General features: G+C 37.1%; 1 protein-coding gene across 1 annotated transcript; it reads right to left on the bottom strand.

The window, feature by feature from the left end:
• Nucleotides 1-18,700: 18,700 nt before the first annotated feature.
• On the bottom strand, nucleotides 18,701-23,067 carry LOC143631723 (uncharacterized). The gene is made up of 3 exons (XM_077100392.1): nucleotides 22,903-23,067; nucleotides 22,656-22,824; nucleotides 18,701-19,021 (listed from the first exon to the last, which is right to left on the bottom strand). The coding sequence occupies exons 1-3, from the start codon at nucleotides 22,963-22,965 to the stop codon at nucleotides 18,825-18,827; spliced, it is 429 nt and encodes a 142-aa protein (XP_076956507.1). The 5' UTR covers nucleotides 22,966-23,067; the 3' UTR covers nucleotides 18,701-18,824.
• Between the last annotated feature and the right edge of the window lie 494 nt (nucleotides 23,068-23,561).

Raw genomic sequence — 23,561 nt, 5'->3', positions numbered from 1 at the left:
AGTCAATTCCATCTTGGAGCTTCAGACAAACTAGCTCTCAATGTTCCCGCCATGCGGGGAGGTTAGTTCCCCTTCCGCACGCGCATAGACGATTTGGGATGCACCCGCCTTAGCATCATGCGAGACGGTCAGCCCATTAGACAACATTAAGTTATAGAAACATAAAACCAATACACTCGCGCATGGCGCATATAACATATGCCCACGCAGGTTCTTAACATGGTGCGCTCGCGCAGGGTGCACATAACAAATACCCGCGCCGATTCTAACATAGCGCGCTCGCGCAGGGCGCACATAACAAATGCACGCGCTGATTCTAATATGGCGCGCTCGCGCAGGGCGCACATAACAAATGCACGCGCTGATTCTAATATGGCGCGCTCGCACAGGGCGCACATAACAAATGCACGCGCTGATTCTAATATGGCGCGCTCGCGCAAGGCGCATATAACATAATTACCTAATATTTAGGTTGATTACTTGGTTTAAGGGATTGGGAATTTACCGGGTGTCACATTCTCCCCCTGTTAAGAGTATTTCGTCCCGAAATTTAGGAGACGTCGCTGGCAGAAGCCATGTTCTGAAAGAGGTGTGGGTATTTCTTGCGCATATGGTCTTCTCTTTCCCAAGTGAATTCAGGCCCACGCCTCGAGTTCCATTGAACCTTTACTAACTTGATTCTGCTTCTGCGTAACTTTTGTTCTTTCCAATCGGTTACTGCTATAGGTTCTTCTACGAAGTGCAGCTGTTTGTCGATGTGAATCTCTTCCAACGGCAAAATCAACGTTTCGTCAGATAAACACTTTTTGAGGTTGGACACATGAAACGTATCATGAACTCCACTGAGTTCGGCGGGTAAACGGAGTTTATAAGCAACCGGACCGATCCTTTCCAGGATCTCAAATGGTCCAATATAGCGCGGATTCAACTTTCCTCGCTTGCCGAAACGGGGGACTCCTTTCCATGGAGAGACTTTCAAAAGTACTCTATCCCCTACCTGAAACTCCAATGGTTTCCTTCGCACATCTGCGTAGCTCTTCTGTCTGTCGCGTGCTGTCTTAAGGCGATCCCGTATCTGAAAAATCTTGTCTGTTGTTTCTTGGATCAATTCTGGACCAGTCATTTGCTTGTCACCCACTTCAGCCCAGCACAGTGGGGATCTACACTTGCGCCCATACAAAGCTTCAAACGGCGCAGCCTTGAGGCTTGTGTGATAACTGTTGTTGTAAGAAAATTCAACCAATGGGAGATGAGTATCCCAGCTACCTCCGAAATCGATCGCGCACGCGCGCAGCATATCTTCCAATGTCTGGATTGTTCGCTCGCTTTGCCCATCCGTTTGAGGATGATAAGCTGTACTCATATCAAGGCGAGTACCTAGAGCTCCTTGTAACGATCTCCAAAACCTTGATGTGAACCGACTATCTCTATCAGAAATGATGGACACTGGGATTCCATGTTTTGAAACTACTTCTCGAATATACAATCGGGCTAACTTTTCCATCTTATCGGTTTCCTTGATCGGCAGGAAGTGTGCTGATTTAGTTAGCCGATCTACGATAACCCAGATTGTGTCATAACCCCCAGGTGTCCTTGGCAGTTTGGTGATGAAGTCCATAGAGATTTGTTCCCACTTCCACATGGGAATTTCTGGCTGCTGAAGTAACCCCGACGGCTTCTGGTATTCAGCCTTTACCTTCGAACACGTCAGGCACTTACTGACATACGTCGCGATGGCGCCTTTAAGATTGGGCCACCAATACAGCGCTTTAACATCTTGGTACATCTTGTCTGCGCCAGGATGTACGGAATACCGCGTCTTGTGAGCTTCGTTTAATACTTGCTCGCGCAATCCTCCCTTGAGAGGGACCCATATGCGGTTAGCGAAATATAAATTGCCGTTCTCTTTAAGTTCCAAACTCTTAATCATACCCCCAAGGGATTCGTTTTTAGCAAACTCTGGTTTCAAGGCTTCTTGCTGAGCGTCTCGGATGCGGGTAGAGAGATCTGCGCGAAAGGTCAACCTTAGAGCCTTGACTCGTAGCGTTTTTATTCGCTCCTTCCTACTTAGCGCGTCTGCTACCACGTTCGCCTTTCCAGGGTGGTACTTTATTTCACAATCATAATCATTCAACAATTCAACCCATCTTCGTTGCCTCATGTTTAAATCCTTTTGATCAAATATATGTTGAAGGCTCTTGTGATCCGTAAAGATTATACACTTTGTACCATAGAGGTAATGGCGCCAAATCTTTAGCGCGAAGACAACCGCTCCAAGTTCCAGATCATGCGTTGTGTAGTTCTTTTCATTGATCTTTAGTTGGCGCGAGGCATACGCTATGACTTTGTCTCGCTGCATAAGGACACATCCAAGTCCCTGATGTGAAGCGTCGCAGTAAACGACGATGTCATCCGTCCCCTCGGGCAGAGACAAAATTGGCGCACTAGATAACTTCTGTTTCAACATTTGAAATGCTGTTTCCTGATTTTCGCCCCAAACAAACTTCTTGTCTTTCTGAGTTAGCGCGGTCAGTGGTAGAGTTATCTTGGAGAAGTTCTCAATAAAGCGTCGATAGTAGCCAGCTAGTCCTAGGAATTGCCTCACCTCAGTTGGGGTTTTTGGCGCTTCCCAGTTTTCGATGGCCTTGACTTTGGAAGGATCAACGTGTATTCCTTTCTCGTTTACAACGTGACCGAGAAAGTGAACTTCTCTAAGCCAAAACTCACATTTGGAAAACTTCGCATACAACTTTTCTTTCCTCAACAATTCCAAAATCAATCTCAGGTGTTGCTCATGCTCGGCCTTGGTCCGAGAGTAAATCAGAATATCATCTATAAACACAATCACAAACTTGTCCAAGTAGGGTTTGCACACGCGGTTCATCAGATCCATGAATACAGCCGGCGCATTAGTTAGCCCGAAAGGCATCACTAAGAACTCATAATGGCCGTATCTAGTTCGGAAGGCTGTTTTCGGCACATCTTCCTCATGGACCCTAAGTTGGTGGTATCCTGACCGTAGATCTATCTTCGAATAATAACTGGATCCCTGCAACTGGTCAAATAAGTCGTCAATCCTTGGTAAGGGGTACCGATTCTTGACTGTCAGCTTGTTCAGCTCCCTGTAGTCAATACACATCCGGAAGGAACCATCCTTCTTCTTAACAAACAGTACTGGAGCTCCCCAAGGCGAAAAGCTTGGGCGTATGAAACCCTTATCCAATAGTCCCTGTAACTGATTGGATAGCTCTTGCATCTCAGATGGAGCTAATCGATAAGGTGCTCGAGCTACTGGCGCAGCTCCTGGGACTAAATCAATACGAAAGTCTACTTGTCGCGGCTGCGGCAATCCAGGCAAATCTTCAGGAAAAACTTCTGGAAATTCGCGCACTACTGGTAAGTCTTCAATTCTTCGCTCATCTCCTTTCTTCTCTACTACATGCGCCAGGAAGGCGTAGCACCCTTTCCTTAGGCATTTACGCGCCTTTAGGCACGAAATCAGTTTCGTCGCAACTCTCCTTCTTTCCCCTTGAATTACCAAGGTTTCTTCGTTCAACAGTGGGATCCGAACCTGCTTCTCATGGCAAATAACTTCCGCGCGGTTCTCGACTAACCAATCCATACCTACCACAATGTCAAAACTTCCCAAGTCTATTGGTAACAAGTTAATATTGAACCCGTGACCTCCCATGACTATAACACATTGTTCAGTTCTTTCGTTCGCGCATAACTGCCTACCATTGGCTAGTTCTATAGTATAAGGCGTGTCTAGCCTACTGGTTGCTAAGCCTAGGGAGTTTTTAAACTCAGCAGATATAAAACTTAGGTCAGCGCCAGTATCAAATAAGACAGATGCAAAATGGCCGTTAAGCAAAAACGTACCGGTTACCACATTCGGCTCTTCTTTAGCTTCACCCGCGCCGATCACAAAAGCTCTCCCGCGAGCTTGGTTTCCCCTTTGCGGGCAATCCCGACTGAAATGCCCTGGCTTTCCGCATGCGTAGCAGTTGTCACTGGCTCCAGCTTCTTTAGCACGGCAATTCACCGTCTTGTGCCCTGGCCTGTTACATTTGGCGCACGTGACGCTCGCGCATTCACCCTCGTGGTGAAACTTGCATTTGTTGCACCATGGGTAAGGCCCGCTGTATCCTTTCCTTGATGGCTCCGCGGCTTGGATCGCGTAAACCCTTGCGCTTTCCTGCTTCTTGAACGGTGGCTGCTTGGAGTCGGACCCTCGGTGGTGAGAGTTCCATTTCCTCTTGGAGTCAGAGGTTCGCTGCTCGTTTCCGCGCGTAGTCAACATACCCGCACGGACCGTATCCCTTGTAAGGGTGATGGCCCGCGCTACCGCCTCATCAAAGGTTGGAGGCGCTGCGGCGTTGAGCGGAACCCTAACAACAGGAGGTAACCCAAAAATATACCTCTCGATCTTCTTTTCCTCCGTGTTTGCCATGTCTGGCACCAACTGGCAAAGCTCGTTGAACCGGTTGTTGTAGGCGTCGATATCCGTTCCTGCCATGGTGTGGTTCCAGAATTCCTGCTGCAGACTCTGGATTTCTGCGCGAGAGCAGAACTTTCTCATCATCATTTCCTTCAGTTCCTCCCAGGTCTTGTGAAGAGCAACTTCTCGCCCCAAAGTCTTCACTTGAAGCTTCCACCAAGACGAAGCTGCTTCTTGGAACATGCATGTCGCGTAAAGGACCTTCTGGTTCTCACTACATCTGCTAATGGAGAGAACTGTCTCCATCTTGTCAATCCAGTTGTAGAGCCCAATGGCCCCTTCGGTACCCTTGAATGGCCAAGGCCTACAGGCCATGAATGTCTTATAGGAGCATCCTTTGTCCAAGGCTCCTGAATCGGGTTCTGGGGTCTCGTTCTGACGACCCTGACTTGATTCGGCCTTGCTGGCCTCATGTGTCGCGATCGCCTGCGCGATTATTTCAGCGAGTTCCTCGGGTGTCATGGTGATTCCCTTGGCTCTAGTCGGAGGCATTCTCGCTTTAAAAGAGAACGAAAATATTTTAAACTTAGCGCATTTACTCTGAGCACATAATGTTCTTTATCTTTATTCACTAGACACTGTGTGACCCGTGTTCCTAAGTGTGTGTATAGTTTCTTTTGAAAATATTTTCTTTGAAAAATATTTCATGCGATTCCCCAACGGTTATAGTCTAGGTTAAAACTTCTTTTCCTAGTTCGCTATAACCAGTGCTCTGATACCAATCTGTCACACCCGGCCCTGAGCGGCGGAAACAGCCGGGCGCGCGCGAGTGGGGATTGATAATTAAGCACGGGCCATTGCAAACATTCAAAGTAAGATTTTCATTGCGCATGAAATGTTTAATACAAATACATTACATTGTTTAAAAATTACATAAAAACATCCAAGTATAAAAACTGTTGAAGATTTCCACGCCATATCCCCTTGCGCGGCGGGAACAACCACGCGCATCGAAGGGACAGAACTAAAATCTTCCAAAAAGCTAGTTTTAGATGTTCAGCGTGAGGTGCTCTAAGTGTGACTCCAAGCGCTACCTAGTTATCTCCTGAAAGACACGTAAAACATTTGAATCAGTATAAACTGAGTGAGTTCACAAGTTTTAGTAACTTGATAAATCGTATTGCATCATAATCTTGATAAAAATCATTCTGAGACATAATTCTGATAGCATCATTAAAACACATACTTGGTAAAACATAGTTCTATCAACACATTCTGATAAAATCGTTCCGCGGGTTACGCGCGAACATTTCTGGGAACTGTGCTCGTCTGTGTAAGTGGCGCTGCCACTACGAACGAAACAAGTAATACCGTCCCGCGGGTTACGCGCGGACACATCTGAAAAACCGTGCTCGTCTGTGTAAGTGGCGCTGCCACTACGAGCGAATAATACCGTCCCGCGGGTTACGCGCAGACGTTGTGCCGGAAAACAAGGCGCTCGTCTGCGTAAGAGGAGCGACCTCTACGAGCGGACTCAAACCCATAGTACTGCCCCATGACCATACTAGGCACTCGTCTGTGTAAGAGGTGCGACCCCTACGAGTGGGCGGATCAAACCAGCAGTCCCTACCCTTAGAGTTCCAATGGTAAAGTGATCACTTACTCGAATTCTGGCGCACATACATCGTAAACCATAGATAACCGTTTGCATTGCTCATCATGAAACATAATTTAAACACAATCGTTTGCATAACTTGTAAGTATAACATGATAAATCGTAATTTAAGTACGTGTCCCTCGCCCCGAAAACAGTTTAAAAACAGTGAAAATAGTGAAAATAGGGGCTGTGAGACTCACCTGTGGTTCTTGTTAAGGGATTAATCGAGATTCGGGTTTTCTTGGTGTTGGCCTTTGAATTGAAGGTCTAGTAACTGGAACGGAATTGAAAATAACGGATGCTTGGGAGATGTTTAGTGCAAGTTTGCAGTTCTTAAGAGAGAAGTTTGAAGTGTGCTTGGGTGATAATTTAGGTTACATATTTATAGGCAAACTCAAGGGAACACAATCCCTTGCTTTAGGGGATTGTAATCTTTTCATATCTAGGTGTAATGATGATAAAGTATGGAAATTATTATTATTTATTTAAAAGTGGAGTAGTGGATAAAAGATTTTGATTTGATTTGGTCAGGACATGCAGGTCTGGGGTTGGTGAGAATAGGGTGGCTGACAGTTGACTTTTCATGTTACAGTGTGCTTTTTCAGGTACTTTTGTCAGTGTACAGTAAAAAGTGGAAAATCTCTGAAACACGCTACTGTTTTCTTTTGGGCGGGAGTAATCTCCTTACATCTGGAGAATAGACTAAGTGTTCTGCGCGTATCACTTGGTGCGCATAGCTTTCTGCGTGAAGGACATTTCTTTGCTGCGGGTAGGTGCGTAACCTTCTCGCAGTCAGGGACATTGAGTTTCATTTGTAGATTCTCCAGGTGGTCTTGGTATTTCAACATAGTGATCAGTTATGTTGAAGTCAATTCCATCTTGGAGCTTCAGACAAACTAGCTCTCAATGTTCCCGCCATGCGGGGAGGTTAGTTCCCCTTCCGCACGCGCATAGACGATTTGGGATGCACCCGCCTTAGCATCATGCGAGACGGTCAGCCCATTAGACAACATTAAGTTATAGAAACATAAAACCAATACACTCGCGCATGGCGCATATAACATATGCCCACGCAGGTTCTTAACATGGTGCGCTCGCGCAGGGTGCACATAACAAATACCCGCGCCGATTCTAACATAGCGCGCTCGCGCAGGGCGCACATAACAAATGCACGCGCTGATTCTAATATGGCGCGCTCGTGCAGGGCGCACATAACAAATGCACGCGCTGATTCTAATATGGCGCGCTCGCGCAGGGCGCACATAACAAATGCACGCGCTGATTCTAATATGGCGCGCTCGCGCAAGGCGCATATAACATAATTACCTAATATTTAGGTTGATTATTTGGTTTAAGGGATTGGGAATTTACCGGGTATCACAGTTTAGACTAGTAAATTGCCAAAGTATGTAGGATGCGGGTTTGGGTTCAACGGGTGGAACAACAGGTGCGGGTAGGGTAGCTTGGATTTGGGATATAAGTTCGGGAATCACAACGTCCATTTATTTGGCGACGAGAGTGGCCATACGTCGGGTGGAGTTCTTGCGCGGTTGGCGTCTTAGCGGAGGCATGCTAAAATTTATAAAGAAAATGGGATAAGTTTTGGGTCAAAAGAAATGAATATAAGGGTGTATAAAATAAAATAAGATATCATTTTTTTTATTGTGAATCCTAGAGTTAGTAAGGAGAAGATGTTAGTGTTAGATAAAATATAAAACTTTGTTTATAAATAACAAAACCGTAAACAAAACGTAAATGATTTTGAGATGGTTAAAGCTTGAAAATTTTGAGATTTTGAGATTTATAGAGTCGGAAAATCGTGCATGAACCACCATGACTTGATATTCAAACAATAAAAAGTTTATAAAACACCACGTTGGAGTCTAAACATGTGCACGAACCACCGCGACTTTTTCATGTTTTAGACTCAAATAACAATAATAACACAATAAATCGAGATACAACGTCATGTCAAAACACGAGTCCATGAACCATCGTAGTTCTATTGTTTTAACACCGAAAATTAGGACGGCGACCGGAACGCTCGCATTCGACTTCTTGAAGAATTGACATATATAACATGATTTATGACCTAGAAAACGAATACTATAACTCAACCATCCCAGGTAAGTAAATTACCTTCGATCCTTGGAATCTTTTTGTCAAATGGTCATTTTATAATGTCTCGTTTTCTATGATGGCTACAAACCCGATATAAACGCAACCTTTAAGGGATTTGAAACAACGGGATCCAAGTTAATCTTGTAATCCATAAAACACAATAAAAATATATATTTTTGTGTTTTAAGGTAAGGATACCTTGGAAATACTATGAAAGTGTGTGTATGTGAACATTTAGGATATTGGTGAATTTTAAGCAAGTTTATAAATAAACATGCGATATGAACAATAAAATAGAGTAAACACGTATGAACACACGTATAGGGCCCTAAGCATAACATTTCTAGGTCGTTACGTCTAACCACCTATCCTAATTGTCATGGCTCTGATACCAATCTGTCACACCCCGACCAAAGGCGGCGGAACATGCCGAGGTGTAACGATTACCCATAAGAACATGACACTATTAAAGCGACAATATTTAATAAATTCATTTCATTTCATAACATCGAAAATGTCACATAACAATATTCATAACAAGTCATAACAAAATATAACAAACTATAGCAAATCAAATATTGTTCATTTTTGCTAATATCCTAATGGTATTTGTGACGTTTTCTTCAAGCATCCAAAATCAACCAAGATGTAAACCTATAACATTTCATAAAATAAAGTTTGTCAACACAAAGTTTGGTGAGAAATTCATAGTTTTTGAGCATATATGTATATAATAGAAAAGCCACAATCTTGTATACGAAACAACAAATAAATAGCAATAATTTGGATCACATGAGGTCGCTAATAAGAATACATTAACGGCACCGTCTATAAGAGAATACCAAATAGATTCGGATTTCATGAGGTCGTTAATAAGAATACGTTAACGGCACCGTGCTATAAGAGAATACCAGATAGTTTACGGATTTATGAATCAACCTTCCAAAAGCGGTAAACACATAAGCATATAATCATGTAAGCATAGAACACCAAATCGAACATTTATTTAAGTAAAGTATACAAAAATGTTTGTGGTTTAAGACTCAAGTATAAAGCATTTGATTTGAATAAGTATGAAATGTCACCCCAAAATTAAAGATAGAAAACGGGGTATGAAGTTACTCACGTTCAAGTAATAAACTTGAAAAAATTGATTATTTGGAGATTTGCTGAAACGACGAGTTTAACGTATGAAGCCTAAATAAAAGAAAGTCTTGGATTTAGAAAGGTTGTCTTAAAGATCTTTAAATAAAATAATTGTTGCAAAAAGTAAACAATTGAAGTTCAAGGTTTATAATGTAACTATTTAAGAATTTATAATAATAACCCTTTAAAATGTAAGTTTTCTCGAAACCGGGTTAAAGTATCTAACCTTAATATTTACTTAACCTATGTTAAGTAATAAGGTGAGAAAAATGCTAAATGCAAGTTCCTTTAGGACAAAGATACTAAAACGTGTCTTTAGCGACTGTTCGGGTTGTTGGTTCGGGTCTTGATAATTTGTCAAACCCAAAGTCAACTTTCCAAAATAATGAATGTTATGAGATAACTCAATAAAACTTTATAAGACTTAACCAAGTATGTAGATCTATTGTTTTAGAACTAACAACGTACGTTAAGCGAGTGTTCGGTTTTGTCAGTCCAAATTATGTTATGAGATCAAGTTGGATCCAACAATTCCAAGCACTCACGAAAATAATTAAAATCAATTTGTAAACTATTTTTAAAGAAATATACAAGTCTTGATAGTTAAAAACACACTTGCGTGTCTTAAGCGAGTAAAAATCGGATTGGTTCGGTTTCCATCTCACAATATGTTTCTTGATGGTCTCCACATGCCCAAATATCATAGATCTTGTATAATAATTTGTAAATGAAAAATATTTAAGTTTTACAACTAAAAAGTTAACAACAAGTCTTTTAAGCAAAAGTATCGGTTTCCATCTCCCGACGAGTTCATAGATGGATTCCACATGTTTAATATTAAAGACTTGTAAAAATGATTTTTTAAACTCAAATCTAACATTAAACATGTTTAAACAACTATTTTAACAAAACTAGTAAGCAAAAGTTCGGTTCACGGTTTGGGCTATTACAGTTAAACCGAGGTTAGTCTCTACAAGCCCCCACCATGAAACTTCATAAATATGACAAAAACTAAAAAGAGCATAAGTTAAACAAGATTAATATATGCAACAAGTTATATAAGTGTGTGTATATATCAAGAAAACGAAGTCCTCCATGAAGCATTTCCATACGAGGTCGAAACTTAACCGATCGGAACCAGAGAAGTAACTACTAAAGGAAACAAGGGGTGTGTATTATATATATGTTGTACCACCATATTCAAGTATTAGTAAGATTACATAAGCTAAATAGAATGAAAGATGAAGCTTGGTTTGACATTTGGAAGTCAAACCTTCAAGAATACATAAATAACAACCTTGAATCTATGGAGTTTTGAGAGAGTTTTTGGAGATGTAGCAAGTGTGAAAATGAAGGAGATGGGTGTGTATATATAGGGTAAGGGTCAAAGCTTATTTACAAGGTTCTCTTTTATGTTTATATGAAAATAGGTTGGTTAAACAAACAAGCAAAGCACAAAACAACAAACAAAAATGAAAGTGTGTGCAGGTAGCCTTATACGCCACGCAGCCTCCCCTTGGACCTCTGGTCGCGCGGCGCGGCGTGCCAGGGGGGCTGGCCCAGCTCGTCTAGTGGTTCGGTTCGCGTTCAGAAGTTCGTTTTTGGTGTAATTTGCTCGTTTTAAGTCCGTTTTGGAATCCGTAAAAGAGGTTTTTCAAATTAAACAATTGGGAACAATTTGGTAACATGAAAATCCAATATTTTATATATCAAGAGTTTCGGTTTACAAAACGGGTCGGTTTACAACATAAAACAATGCATAAACGAATACAAACAAGACTCGAAATTGACAAATGTCACAATATTGGTAAACACGTTTTATTGATAACATTTCCGAACTTCAAAACGGGTCGGGTAAATGAAGAAAAATAATAATTTGAAAAGTCCGAGTGGTTACAGTCTCCCTTACTTTAGGGAATTTCGTCCCGAAATTAAAGAATGTATAACTTTTAAAATTTATCATAATACCGAACTTTGAATAGTTGAAACAACACTTCAAATGAAAATCCGATAAGGACACTTATATATAGGATGTACCAGCGGCGTATCCGCCATGTTCTTATCATCTCTACGTTTGTACTGTTATCCTAACTAATTTCGATTCTATACTATGACACACAATTGCACGCGTTATGATGTTCATGCAAGGACTTCGATAATTATGTTCCGGGCCATAATTACATAGATCATCGGATGGTCCGCATAACTCGTCTCATCGTGTGGGTTACAAAACGTTTGAGGAACATGATTTTTAGAGAAAACAAGAATCTTAATACGTTTTAGTTATAGATAAAAGATAGTCATTGAGTAAAATATTGCTAAAAATGAATTGAATTATTGAGTTGTTTTAAAAATATTAAAATTTCAAAACATCTTTTGAAAGTATTGCAAACAGTTGTCTTTGAAAAGATAAATTTTATTGTATGAGCATAATCACTTAAAATCAATAAGTTATTAGAATTTAAATTGTTTAAATCCAAAAATCGAGTGAAGATTTGTTATAATGTATGATGGAGAAAGGTAAAATATGTTTAGATAAAAAAAATGACAAGAACATCTTCTTTAATAAACTTAGTTATGATTGATTTGTTTTATCGGATTTAAAATAACTTGGAAAATTTGAATAATTGAAGTTGATTGAACTGAAATATTTCGATATGGTTGTAAAGTAGGGTTTAACAGAATAAGTTTGGAAACTTTGAGCTTGATGAACTTGATTGAATCGAGAACACACATGGCGTAGGTGATTAGGATTTCCATAGTTGCAGCAATTATAGGTAGCAGGATATAAATTTGGAGCAAACGTCATAGCATGGGTTTTAGAATTTGGCGGCATGGACCGTTGTGGAACGTCTTGTGGTACGTGGCAATATTAACAAAATAACCGAACGATTACATTGGGTACATAACGAAGTGAGGGTCTAATTGAATAGCGGTGGTGGCAAGAGAAGCATAATGAGTGCATTTTGACGTATAATTTCTTGTTTGAGGCACTATGATTTTGTTGAGATCGATTGTTAATTTGATTATCAACATATAGTTGGTGTTTAGAATTGCGTTTGTTATTGATGTTGTTATGAGAATAAGTATTGGTAAAAGAATTGAATTTATTAGCGAAGAAGTTAATGAGCAAGAATGAATTGATTGTATTTATATTTTGGAAATTGAGTTTATATTTTAGAGATTGCAGGAGCTACTTCTTTGACTAATCATGTGACCATGAGGCGGTTATAGAAAATAAATAATTGATGTTATTTGATGTTGAGAAAACATTCTATGATTAATAAATATGTGATTTAATGAGACAATTGGATAGTTGTGTATATTTCATGTGAGTTATTGCGTAAAACAAAACTTAAGTGTGTCATGTTGATATTTATTCGTAACTTAAGGATAAATTAGAATATAAATCGAAAATCAATGAGTTAATTCGATGAGTGAATGAGTTTTACCAAAGTTTGACTTGTTTTCAACAAGTTAAAATTTGAAGTTGAATACTTGAAATATGTTTAATAGTTTATTTATATGATACCATAAGAATAAGATAGCCATTCGATTATTAGATTGTGCAATAATATTATTAATATAATAACTTGATAAGGTGAATAGGTGAAAGCCAATTCCATTATAGAGTGTGTTGTTTTGATTAACTCGTGATAACCGAGTCTTGATGAACGAAGAATTTGTATCCGATCAAGAGAATAAAAAATGTTTTGAGTGTATGAATAGTTCGAATCAATAGATTTTGATTCAAAAGTGATTTTAATAAGTAAATAATTGAGTAATAGAATAATTAAATAATTGAATCAGATCATAAATCCTTTCATATAAAATCAAATAAACAAACAATTAAACAAATAACGAATGTTCTTCGATGTGTTGAGTTTCCCATGAGCTTTCCATGGCATCTTGTTTCTCCAACTTATTATCATACCATAACCAAACAAATGCGTTAGTTGGCCTCACATGAGTGTTACATGGCAATTTGAATGACCCAACTTAATTAACGAATCAATTGAGTTTGTCGGACCATGAGCGTTACATAGCGATTTGACCGACCAAACTAAATAACGAATAAATGAACTCAGGCACAAGTAGTTGAAACATCTAATATATCACCACGGATGATAATGTTCCAACAAAATATCTCAAATATAACAAATTGTGCAAATGTATAGTTGGCGTGTCCATGGCGTCCCATGGGTTTTACACCCGACTAGACATTTTAAAAACAGTAAAATACAATAAATGGTGTAACCGTTTAGCCGATTATGTTAAACGCTTAAAGTGTCGGTTGCATGACAATTTCCACTATGGCGGGGAATCTTGTCACACTCCCTAGTTTTAAGTGAAGAGAGCAAAAAAAAACTAGAAAATTCTCAAAAGAATTTTCGACGATAAAAGGCAACTAATCGAATTAAAATAGAAATATTTTAAGATGGAGGTGTGGCCTTAGAGTTATAAAAATATTTTGAGAATGAGACATAGTCTCGGAGTAATAAAATATTTTGAGAGTGAAGCATAGCTTCGGAGTTGTGTGTGCATGACAATAAAGTAAACAATTAACTAAGCAGTTAAATAAGTACATAATCTAGTAAGGCAATTACGTAAGCTGTAAACAATCAAATATAACACATCAGGTAAACAAATAAGCACGTATGGGGTTCCTAAGTATGTTATTAAGGCACCACTAACGACCTATCTTAAACCTTCGGCTCTGATACCAATCTGTCACACCCCAACCTACGGCGGAAATGCCGGGGCGTGAGCTAATTGCCACAGCTTTCAATGTACTATCATGAAATAATAAAGCGACAATATCTAATTAATTTATTTATTATCAAACAACATTTAAATACAACAAAAATAAAGAAAATTACAAATACAAAACCAACTATTATTGTATATGTTTATTATCCTAAAGTCATCTCTACGTGAGCTTCAGTTCGATATGCAATCCAAATCTATAACCTGCAAATGCGTACAAAATATATATTTATCAACAACACATGTTGAGTGAGTAAAACACTAGTTCCAGACACAACAATAATAATATATAATAAATAAAGAAAGATGCAACCTGTTCCTACGTGATTAAACAGTTAAACCATAACACAAAAACAAATCACACAAATATAAAGTAAGGGCTAAATTGTTGCCATGCGAATGGGCATTGGTTACCTAAAAAATGATATGTCGGTGAAACCATTGTCAATGCGTCAGACGCCGGCCACTACGACGGTCGTATGATCATACTAGACTGAGAATATGTTGGACCTCTCCGAATGAGATTCAAGTAAGCAAGTAAGCAAATAGCAAGTTAGGCATAAACTGATATACACACAAGGATTAAACAATTGCGGTTTTGAATACTAGATAATAGATAAATAATTTGATAAATGGTACGCAAGTGTCCCCAAAACATTTGAAAACAAGTAACATAGAGGACTGATTACTCACCTGATTAGAGGAACGAAATACGAATGATGATGTGAGAAAGATAAACCCTTCGGAATATATTGTCAAGGATTCCTAGTTAAAGTATATTATTTCAAGCGTTAATTATAAATGGTATAACATGAATTAATGAACTAAGATTTCGATGTGATTTGAGTTATGATTGGGTATTGTAATGTTATTGATTGTTCGATGGAAATCTCTTGTTATTATTAGTGCAAAACAAACATAATTGTTCATCATTTATCTATAATATGATTATATGCTTTATTATTTATAAAATACCACTAATATAATGCATTTATATTTATATATATATATATATATATATATATATCTAAATAAAATAATTAAATACGCCAATTTAATAAAATGATTTGAGTAAATACAAATTGAGATATAGTATTTAAGTAAAATAATTATACAATACTATAATTAAATATTTATAACATCTACGTTTTTAAATAAATATTTATAATAATCATATTTGAGCAAATATGCATTTTTAAATCGTTAACGAAGTTTAATGATAAAAATATATCTAATACGTTTGTTATATTTTTGTTTAAAAATAATACATATATAATGAAGATATAAGTTTATAAAACATTTAACGACGAGAAAGCGTGAATTAAAGTGTTGGGTTTTAAATAAAAGAATAAAATTTACTATTTATTAAGATATACTTATAATGCATACATGTTTATGTGTGTGTATATATATACAAATATATATACACACACATACATATATATATATGTGTGTGTGTGTGCAAATAAAAGATTTTAACGAGATTTTACAAAGCGCAACCTTCAAGATGTCTGTGTTAATAAAAAAATATTTATTTTATATTAAATATTAATTATTAATCAATTTATACATTTAAATCCTTTAAACAATAAAAATAAAAATAAAAAGTCCAATAACAAGGCCTGGGGGGACTCAAACCAGCGCCCCAGGTCGGTTCAAGGTGTTAAGAAACGTGCTCTGACCATCAGGCCAACATGCATGTTTGATTAACGAATGGAAACAGAATGTTAAATAATTAACAACCTAGTTCTTCCCCAATGCAATTACAAACCCTAGAATATACAATCGCGTAATACGTTAAGTAACTGAAATATTTGATTTAGGGCTTTACGTATACACGTTAAGCCGATACTAATGAGCCTATTAATTACCTGAATTGAAGCTCTAACATTGAAGAACGATGAACACATGTGGCGGCTCAAACATGAATCAAAAACCTATACGCAGGGTGTTATACATCAATTGCTCCTGGGGTTACAGTCGCGAGATCAAGGAGAAGGTGTCCTATTGTTTAATTTGATTATTATTCACTCTTAATAGGCAAACCCGATTAAAATATAGGCGGTTAAGTAAATTTAGGATTTATAAACATATTGAGATACGTTTTCTGCAATTAGTTGAGATTTATTGACGGTGAAATAGGTATAAAAGATATGCACGAATCTAATTTGATTTTTAAACGAAGATTAGGGTGCAAGATAATATAAATGGGTAAACGGGTTATGGGTTTGGATATTGGATCCTGGTTAAAAGATATATTATAATAAGTTTATAGATATTGCAGATCAGCCCCTGAAATTTGAAGATGGAAACAAAAATAGGAAAAATATGGTTTGGGGTGGAAGTTGTATAAAGTTGAAAGTTAATAATATATATTAATTATATGACCATAATATAATAATATATTGGTAAACACGATATTTTATTCATAACATTTTCCGAACTTCAAAACGGGTCGGGTAAATGACGAAAAATAATACTTTGAAAAGTCCAAGTGGTTAGAAACCATACTTGATTGCCATAAGTCAACAATGGCCATTGACAACCATACCTGGTAAACCTAGGCCAAGAATTCACAACCACATTTGGTCATTCTAGGTTTATCACACATTGTATATGGTTAATCTGGGGCAAACATGTTTAAGAATTGTCAATTACAAGAACACTTGGTCAATCATGGTAGTTCTAGGTCAACTTAATTCACACTTGGTAATTCAAGTCAACAACGCTCATTCGTGACCATACATGGTTAATGTAGGTCAACCACAATCGTACCCATGAACTTGAGTAGATTTGGTTGTTTAAGGTCAACACTAGTCAATCTTAATCATGTCCGCTCATTATAGGCTAATCCCAGCTAAACTTGGTGAACTTGAGTAGATTTGGTTGTTTAAGCAGTTTAACACCTATGTCAGTATACCATGACCGCTCTTTCTTATTTTAATTAGATATGTTGGTATTGTATAAAGATAATATATGTATTACTACAAGGTTTTGCAAATAATTTTTTAGGCACAATAACTTGTATGAAAATGCATTTATTTAGTTATCAAAAACGGTTACCAATTCATTTTGTAAGTGATATGCTAATAACAAGTTATAAGGATGAGTCGGTTACATTCTGTCTATAACCGTCGCTATAGTCAACATCAGTGGTCCATCGGTGATCTAGTAGTGACGCTGCCATCATAGTAGGCTATCGATGATTTGCGGAAGTTTTTACTCATAATCAGATTTCCCATAGACTTTTACCAACAAATTACTATTATCCCAATGTCTACTGAAGAGTGAAGACCATCAAGATAGCAAATCTTCTTAGCAACGTAACTTATATGGTTAGAATATTATTTTCTTATAACTTGTAAAATGTGGACACGATATATTAGTATATTACAATATATTGTAATATACAAACCTTTATGAATGGTAAAAGAACTCAAATTATAATATGTTGTTGGGCAAGAATAGGATTTGTATGACACTAAATGTTAAACACGATTTTTCAACCAGATTTCACAAACTATTTGTGTATGTCCACAACCACAAGAGACAATACCATGGAACTAAACGATATACGAAAAATGTTTAGTAAAGCATTTATTGTATGAAACCGAACTTAAGGTGTGTTTTTCAACCGTACCCGAATACTAAACTGGAATTAAAGAGTACCCGAAAAGCACAAACCCGACCAACCCGAACCTTAAATGGTCCAGTTAGCGGGTCACTTTTTCCTGCCCAAAACCCGAACAACCCAACACGAAAAATTCAAAATCTGGAAAATTTGCCTGAAGAACACCCTTAAGCTGAACGAGTTTTTAATACGTTTAATTTTAGTTCAATCCATTAGACAAGGCGACGTAAATCATGATTATTTATGTGTCATCTTGATGTAATGTTTCCTCTGTCTCCTCATATAGATGCCATCCCTTTTTAACTTCCATCCCTTTTTAACTTAATAAGTTTTTCCAAACACCTATATACTAGTGTGATGGTTAGTGCTCGTATGTGGGAGTTAAACAAACACATGTTAGAGAATTACTATCATATCATAGGGAAGCAACTAATAGGGTGTTCATGGACCGTCTAAATCAATCTAAGCAAGAATCAATCGAAGCAAGTTGGCCTGTTTGTGATCCAAATAAGTTCTAACTGGAGAACCAATGAGAGACATAGTCGATGCCAATATAGCTATAAGCCTATAATTTATTTAACACACGGTTTTATTAATTCACTTTGTACATTGAAACCGTTTGTTTAACCTTTTGTTATTCATATTTTTTTTCATTTTTGAAATATATAATTATATATGTATTGTAATGAAACATCTTAACCTTTCAAAGACATTTTTTGAAAGAGTGATATTCAATTCAAATTGTCATTCAAACTGTTAAACCACCAAACCGGTAAAACCAACGGGTCCGACAACCAACCTAACCACCCAACTGGTTCAGTTTGCCGTTTCAAACGTTTACATTTCAACTTGAATTTCGTCAAAACCGGCCCAGAACACCCCTAAACTGGTCACCGGACTTATTCATTTGACAAACACATGTTTATTCAACACACATATTTAAAAGACGTAACTGCAAAGTAATAACATCAGTTAACAAACATTCTTCAATTCAACCACTCAATAACCCTGATCGGGTCGGATACATAAATATGCGTTTATTTTAAAAAACCTTTGTTTCATCACCGCCCGAAATATGAAACACGGTCCTTTTGTATTGCTTGTGCCAAATTAATATCAAAAAGCTCACACCTTATCGGCATCTCCATTTCATAAAACGGATTCTTTAGAACATAATCCGTGTACAGTTCATAAATATGTTTCAACAAATTCTCCATATTTTGTGTTCCAGGCTCGGATACCACAAAAAACTTTGTACCTGCCAAATATACAATTAATTAGTAAAGTTGTATAAAATCTATTTTGGTAGTAATTACCGGTTTGAAACAATTCTTGTTTTCAATCATTAATTTGTACTAAAAAACTTTGAAAAGAAAAAGGATTGTTCCTGAATATAATCCGTATTTCATAAAAAATATACAAATAATAAAGGTTAAAAAACAGCTGGCTACAAGTTTCGAACAGGACCGAACCGTAAAAACCATCAAACCATGAAACAGAACTGTTGTAATTTCAAACAGTCAAACGGGATGACTTGCTTTGGTTTGAACAGTTCAGTTGGTTTTTCAACGGTTTTTGAATAACCCTACTTGCTACAGGGATACGAAGCTGACATATGCATGCCAAGAGAGAGAGATGATATTGAACACTGAAAGAATAAAATAAATAAAAATAAAAGGGAATGTTACAGTAACTTTATATTAGTCTCATAACATGACTTCCCCATTTAGTTATTTGTGCCTGTAGGGATGACAAATGAACCTGAACCTGGCGGGAAAACTGAAACATTTGGGACGGGTATTAGGGTATGTCATCAGTTTTAAAAAATTTCACAGGTTTAAGACGGTTATGGTGTTAGGTGATGCCTACCCAAATTACGCAACCTCGTTTACTGTTTACAAACCGAATAAATTGGACGGGTATTAGGGTATGTCATCAGTTTTAAAAAAATTCACAGGTTTAAGACGGTTATGGTGTTAGCTGATGCCTACCCAAATTACGCAACCTCGTTTACTGTTTCCAAACCGAATAAATTACATACTACATATTATGTTACAGTACTTTTAAAAAATATCTTAAATGGTATGTTGAAATTGTTACAAAAACTTGAAATTATTAAAGTTATGGAGTTTTAGAAGTGTAGTTGTGTATTCCATGTATCTTGTCAGTTTTTGAGGTGAGTTTTAAATCACATTTCGGGTAACGGGCATCCAATAGAAAATAGGTAACTTTTTGCCACATAATACCCGATGCCCACAAGTATATCGTTAACCCGATGAATAATGAGTAACGGGTTTTATAATCGGGTATGGGACACGAATTACCAAATCCCGTACAATTGTCATCTCTATGAGCCAGGTTCAGGTTGACTTGACCAACCCATTCGATAAAAGCTTAAAACTTTTTAGCATCAAAAACTAGATATTCAATTTCAGTTTTCCCAACCAGTAGTATAAGAAGTATGTCAAAGCATCATTTAGTATTAAGCTTGAAAACTAATACAAGTTTGTTAAAATTTTGAAAATAATAAACAAGATAGTTTGGGGCACTTTTTATATATTGCATTAACAGGTTCATCCAACGTTCAAATAAACACATAACAATTTTGGTTAACTTGAGGGTATCAGCAACCCGTTTGTCAACAAGTGTATATGTCTGCTTCTGATATTAAAAGAAAATATACTTCAAGTCTTGAATTTAATTATCTAATTAGACTGAAGAAGGATTTGGTGCCGCAGATGGTTTTTTTTAATGAAATTTATGTTGGTATATAATAGAATGATTGAAGTTCTAACTTAAGTGTGGTTATGCCAGGGTGGAACTTGGGAAATTTTGTTATGTTGTGATTCGTTGTATTCCCGGGTTCGAGTCTTGGCCAGGACAAATGGAATTTTCTTTCTTTTTTTTTTGGGTTTTTTACACCACTAACTTGGGGCCTGGTTGTTGTAAAGGTTTGCATTTTTAAGCCCCGTATATTACAGGTGTCCATCTCTTCTTTATTAATTGTGTTGGTTGCTTTATTCTTTGCATGTTGTCTGGCTTCCGATCATGTGTTCATCTTCGTTTATCAGATGTCGTTGGTTGGTGCATGTGTTTGGTTTGTTTGGCGTCTTTACGTTAAGGTGAATTTCCAGTAACTGTGGATAGTTGTGTGACGGTTATAAGTTTGTTACGTGATTATGGGGTTTTGTCAGGGTTTCTGTTCTTAGGATTGGTAAGTGTTAAGTTTTATTGGTTTGATTTTGGATTATATGTCAGTTGCATCTAATAGATGACCATATACACTTTTTATACCAGCCCTGGCCCGTCCCGTTTTTAAAATTCCGATTGAAAATTAAACTTTCAAACAAAAAACGAATTTGTTATCCGATGTAAAACTCTATTTAAACAGCATTTAAACTATAAAAGTTGACTAAGGAACTGGCCCGTTTGACCTTCCTATGTCAGCATGACGAAATCTATTCCTGACCTCGCCCGTTTAGAACTACGGTCACATAAATGATTAAAAAATTAAACTTTTAAACCCAAAACAAATTCGTTATGTGGTTTATAGTTGTCACCCGTTTCCTTAGTTTTCTTTGTCACCATTTACTGTCCGCTATAAAGCCAGTTAACAAACAGCAGAACTGACCCATGCCACTTTAAAGTAAAGCTAATCTTCCAATAATTTGCTTGCATAGTTATTACTTCACTTCAGAGGTAAAACAGTAAAAAAAAATGGACAGATTTAGGCCCGTTACCTGATTTCCACCACAGTTATTAAAAGCCCTCGCTTCTTGCGCCTAGGCCCAATTTTCAGACGACGCTCAATAAATGCGCTTCTAGTTCCTAGGTGAGCGCTTTGGCATTGTCTATGCCAAGAACATGAGAGCATAAAAGCAGAGCAAAAGAAACGCAAGGGCTGCTATTGAAACTTAGATCTAGAAGAAGTCAAAGACATTATATTGATACATTTTGTTATTCAAGTTTTGGAATCACATTTGAATCTTGACTATTTTAGAACTTTTGGTACTAATTAGATGATATTAAATGTTTTATAATAGCTTTTGTTTATTTTATTGAAGAATAGTATTAGTTTTTCATATACATAATATGTTTTAAATGCTTTATTTAAATGCGCTTATTTATCCTTAGGCCTTCGCTTTTTTTGCGCCTAGGCCCTGGGCGAGGCCAATGCGCCTAACGCATTTGATAACTATGATTTCTACCAAAACACGCTTCATTCAAACAAATTATTCGTTCTGCTGAGAAACCAAATTGGCATGGCTGATGTTGACTAAATACCAGACCCGTTTGACCTTTATGTGTCAACATCATATAACATGAATGATAAATTCCGTCTTAAACCAAAGCCTAATTCATTATTTGGATTATATGTCAGTTGCATCTAATAGATTACCAAATGCACTTTTTATACCAGCCCCTGACCCCTTTTTAAAACTCCGATTTCAGAAACTATTAAAAATATTAAACTTTTAGACAAAAAGTGAATTCGTTATCCGATGTATATTATAATCCCTCGCTTCTTGCGCCTAGGCTAAATTTCCAAGCGAAGCCCAATATATGTGCTTTTAGATCCTAAGTTCCACCTCTATTGGTATTGATGATGGATCAAGAACAATGATCATTTGAACCTTTACCTTTTTTGAACTTTTGGTTTTCAAGTTTTGGAATTACATTTGAATCTTGATTCTTTGGTACTAATTAGATGCTATGTAATAGCTTTTTTTTTAATTTATTTTATATGAAGAATAGTATTATTTTTCAGATACATAATATGTTTCTGCAGTCTATGTGTATGATGATTATGAATGCGGATATAAGGATGTAACTAGTGAGGTATTAACAAACACTTATTCAGTCAAATTAAAGTAAGAGCAGCAGCAGCATACCGGTTAGAGACTGAAAGCAATGGAGATCAAAGGTGTCGGCTTCGAGAAGCTCGATACCGGAGCATCCGGGAACGGGGGACAGCTGCTGAGAGATGGCGTGCATCGAATGCCAGAGACTGGCCAATCTCAGGCTGTCATTCGTATCCATTCTTCCTTGTAATCCATAATCCTGTTCTTACATTATTATTTGATCATTCAATTAAAACCCTAAAACTAAATCATCAATTTGGGTTGGGTATATATTTACCTTGTAGAATATGAGACCTCCTGATTTGTTGATGATGTAAAGACTGTAAATTGCTGCTGCCATTAATAATAATAATAATATGATTATTCCTCCTTCAAAATTCAAAATAAAAAAAATCGAGATTTCAATTCACAAAAGGAGATGAAGAAGCCTCCTGCATTCTACACCATAACCATTTCTATTTCTATTTCTATTTCTATTTCTATTTCTAACCCTAATAAAATTCATTTTTGTTTATAAAAATAAAATAATCCAAAATATTAACCGGTTTGGAACCAGTTTCAATGAAAAGAATTACAATCCGGTTCACGGTTTCAATAGCTTCCGGACCATTTTCAACATATTCGGGTTGGTTATCCGTTTTTTTCCTCACCTCTATCACTGGGGCCAAATAAATTACACGATGAGAAATAAATAAAGATATTCAAGTATTCTACTCGATTGATTTTTATATATTTTTTTGTTTGAACGATCAACGAATTAAGTCTGGTTATCTGGGGTAACAAAATGGCACATTGCGACCTATACCCCGCAATCATAGACAACACTGGATAGCCCAAACACACCATCATCTCCTGTCACGGAAAAACCCGTCGCCCGAAGGCCAACTACAGTAAAACTCGGTTGGGATAGGATTCAACTCGATAGTTAATTAAAAT

This window comes from Bidens hawaiensis, unplaced genomic scaffold (assembly GCF_021521415.1).
Source record: "Bidens hawaiensis isolate Kalapana, Puna unplaced genomic scaffold, B.hawaiensis_p1.1 tig00006250_1, whole genome shotgun sequence".
Classification (NCBI taxonomy): Eukaryota; Viridiplantae; Streptophyta; class Magnoliopsida; order Asterales; family Asteraceae; genus Bidens; species Bidens hawaiensis.
The sequence above is the reverse complement of the archived record's forward strand: the minus strand, read 5'-3'. Positions and strand labels throughout refer to the sequence as shown.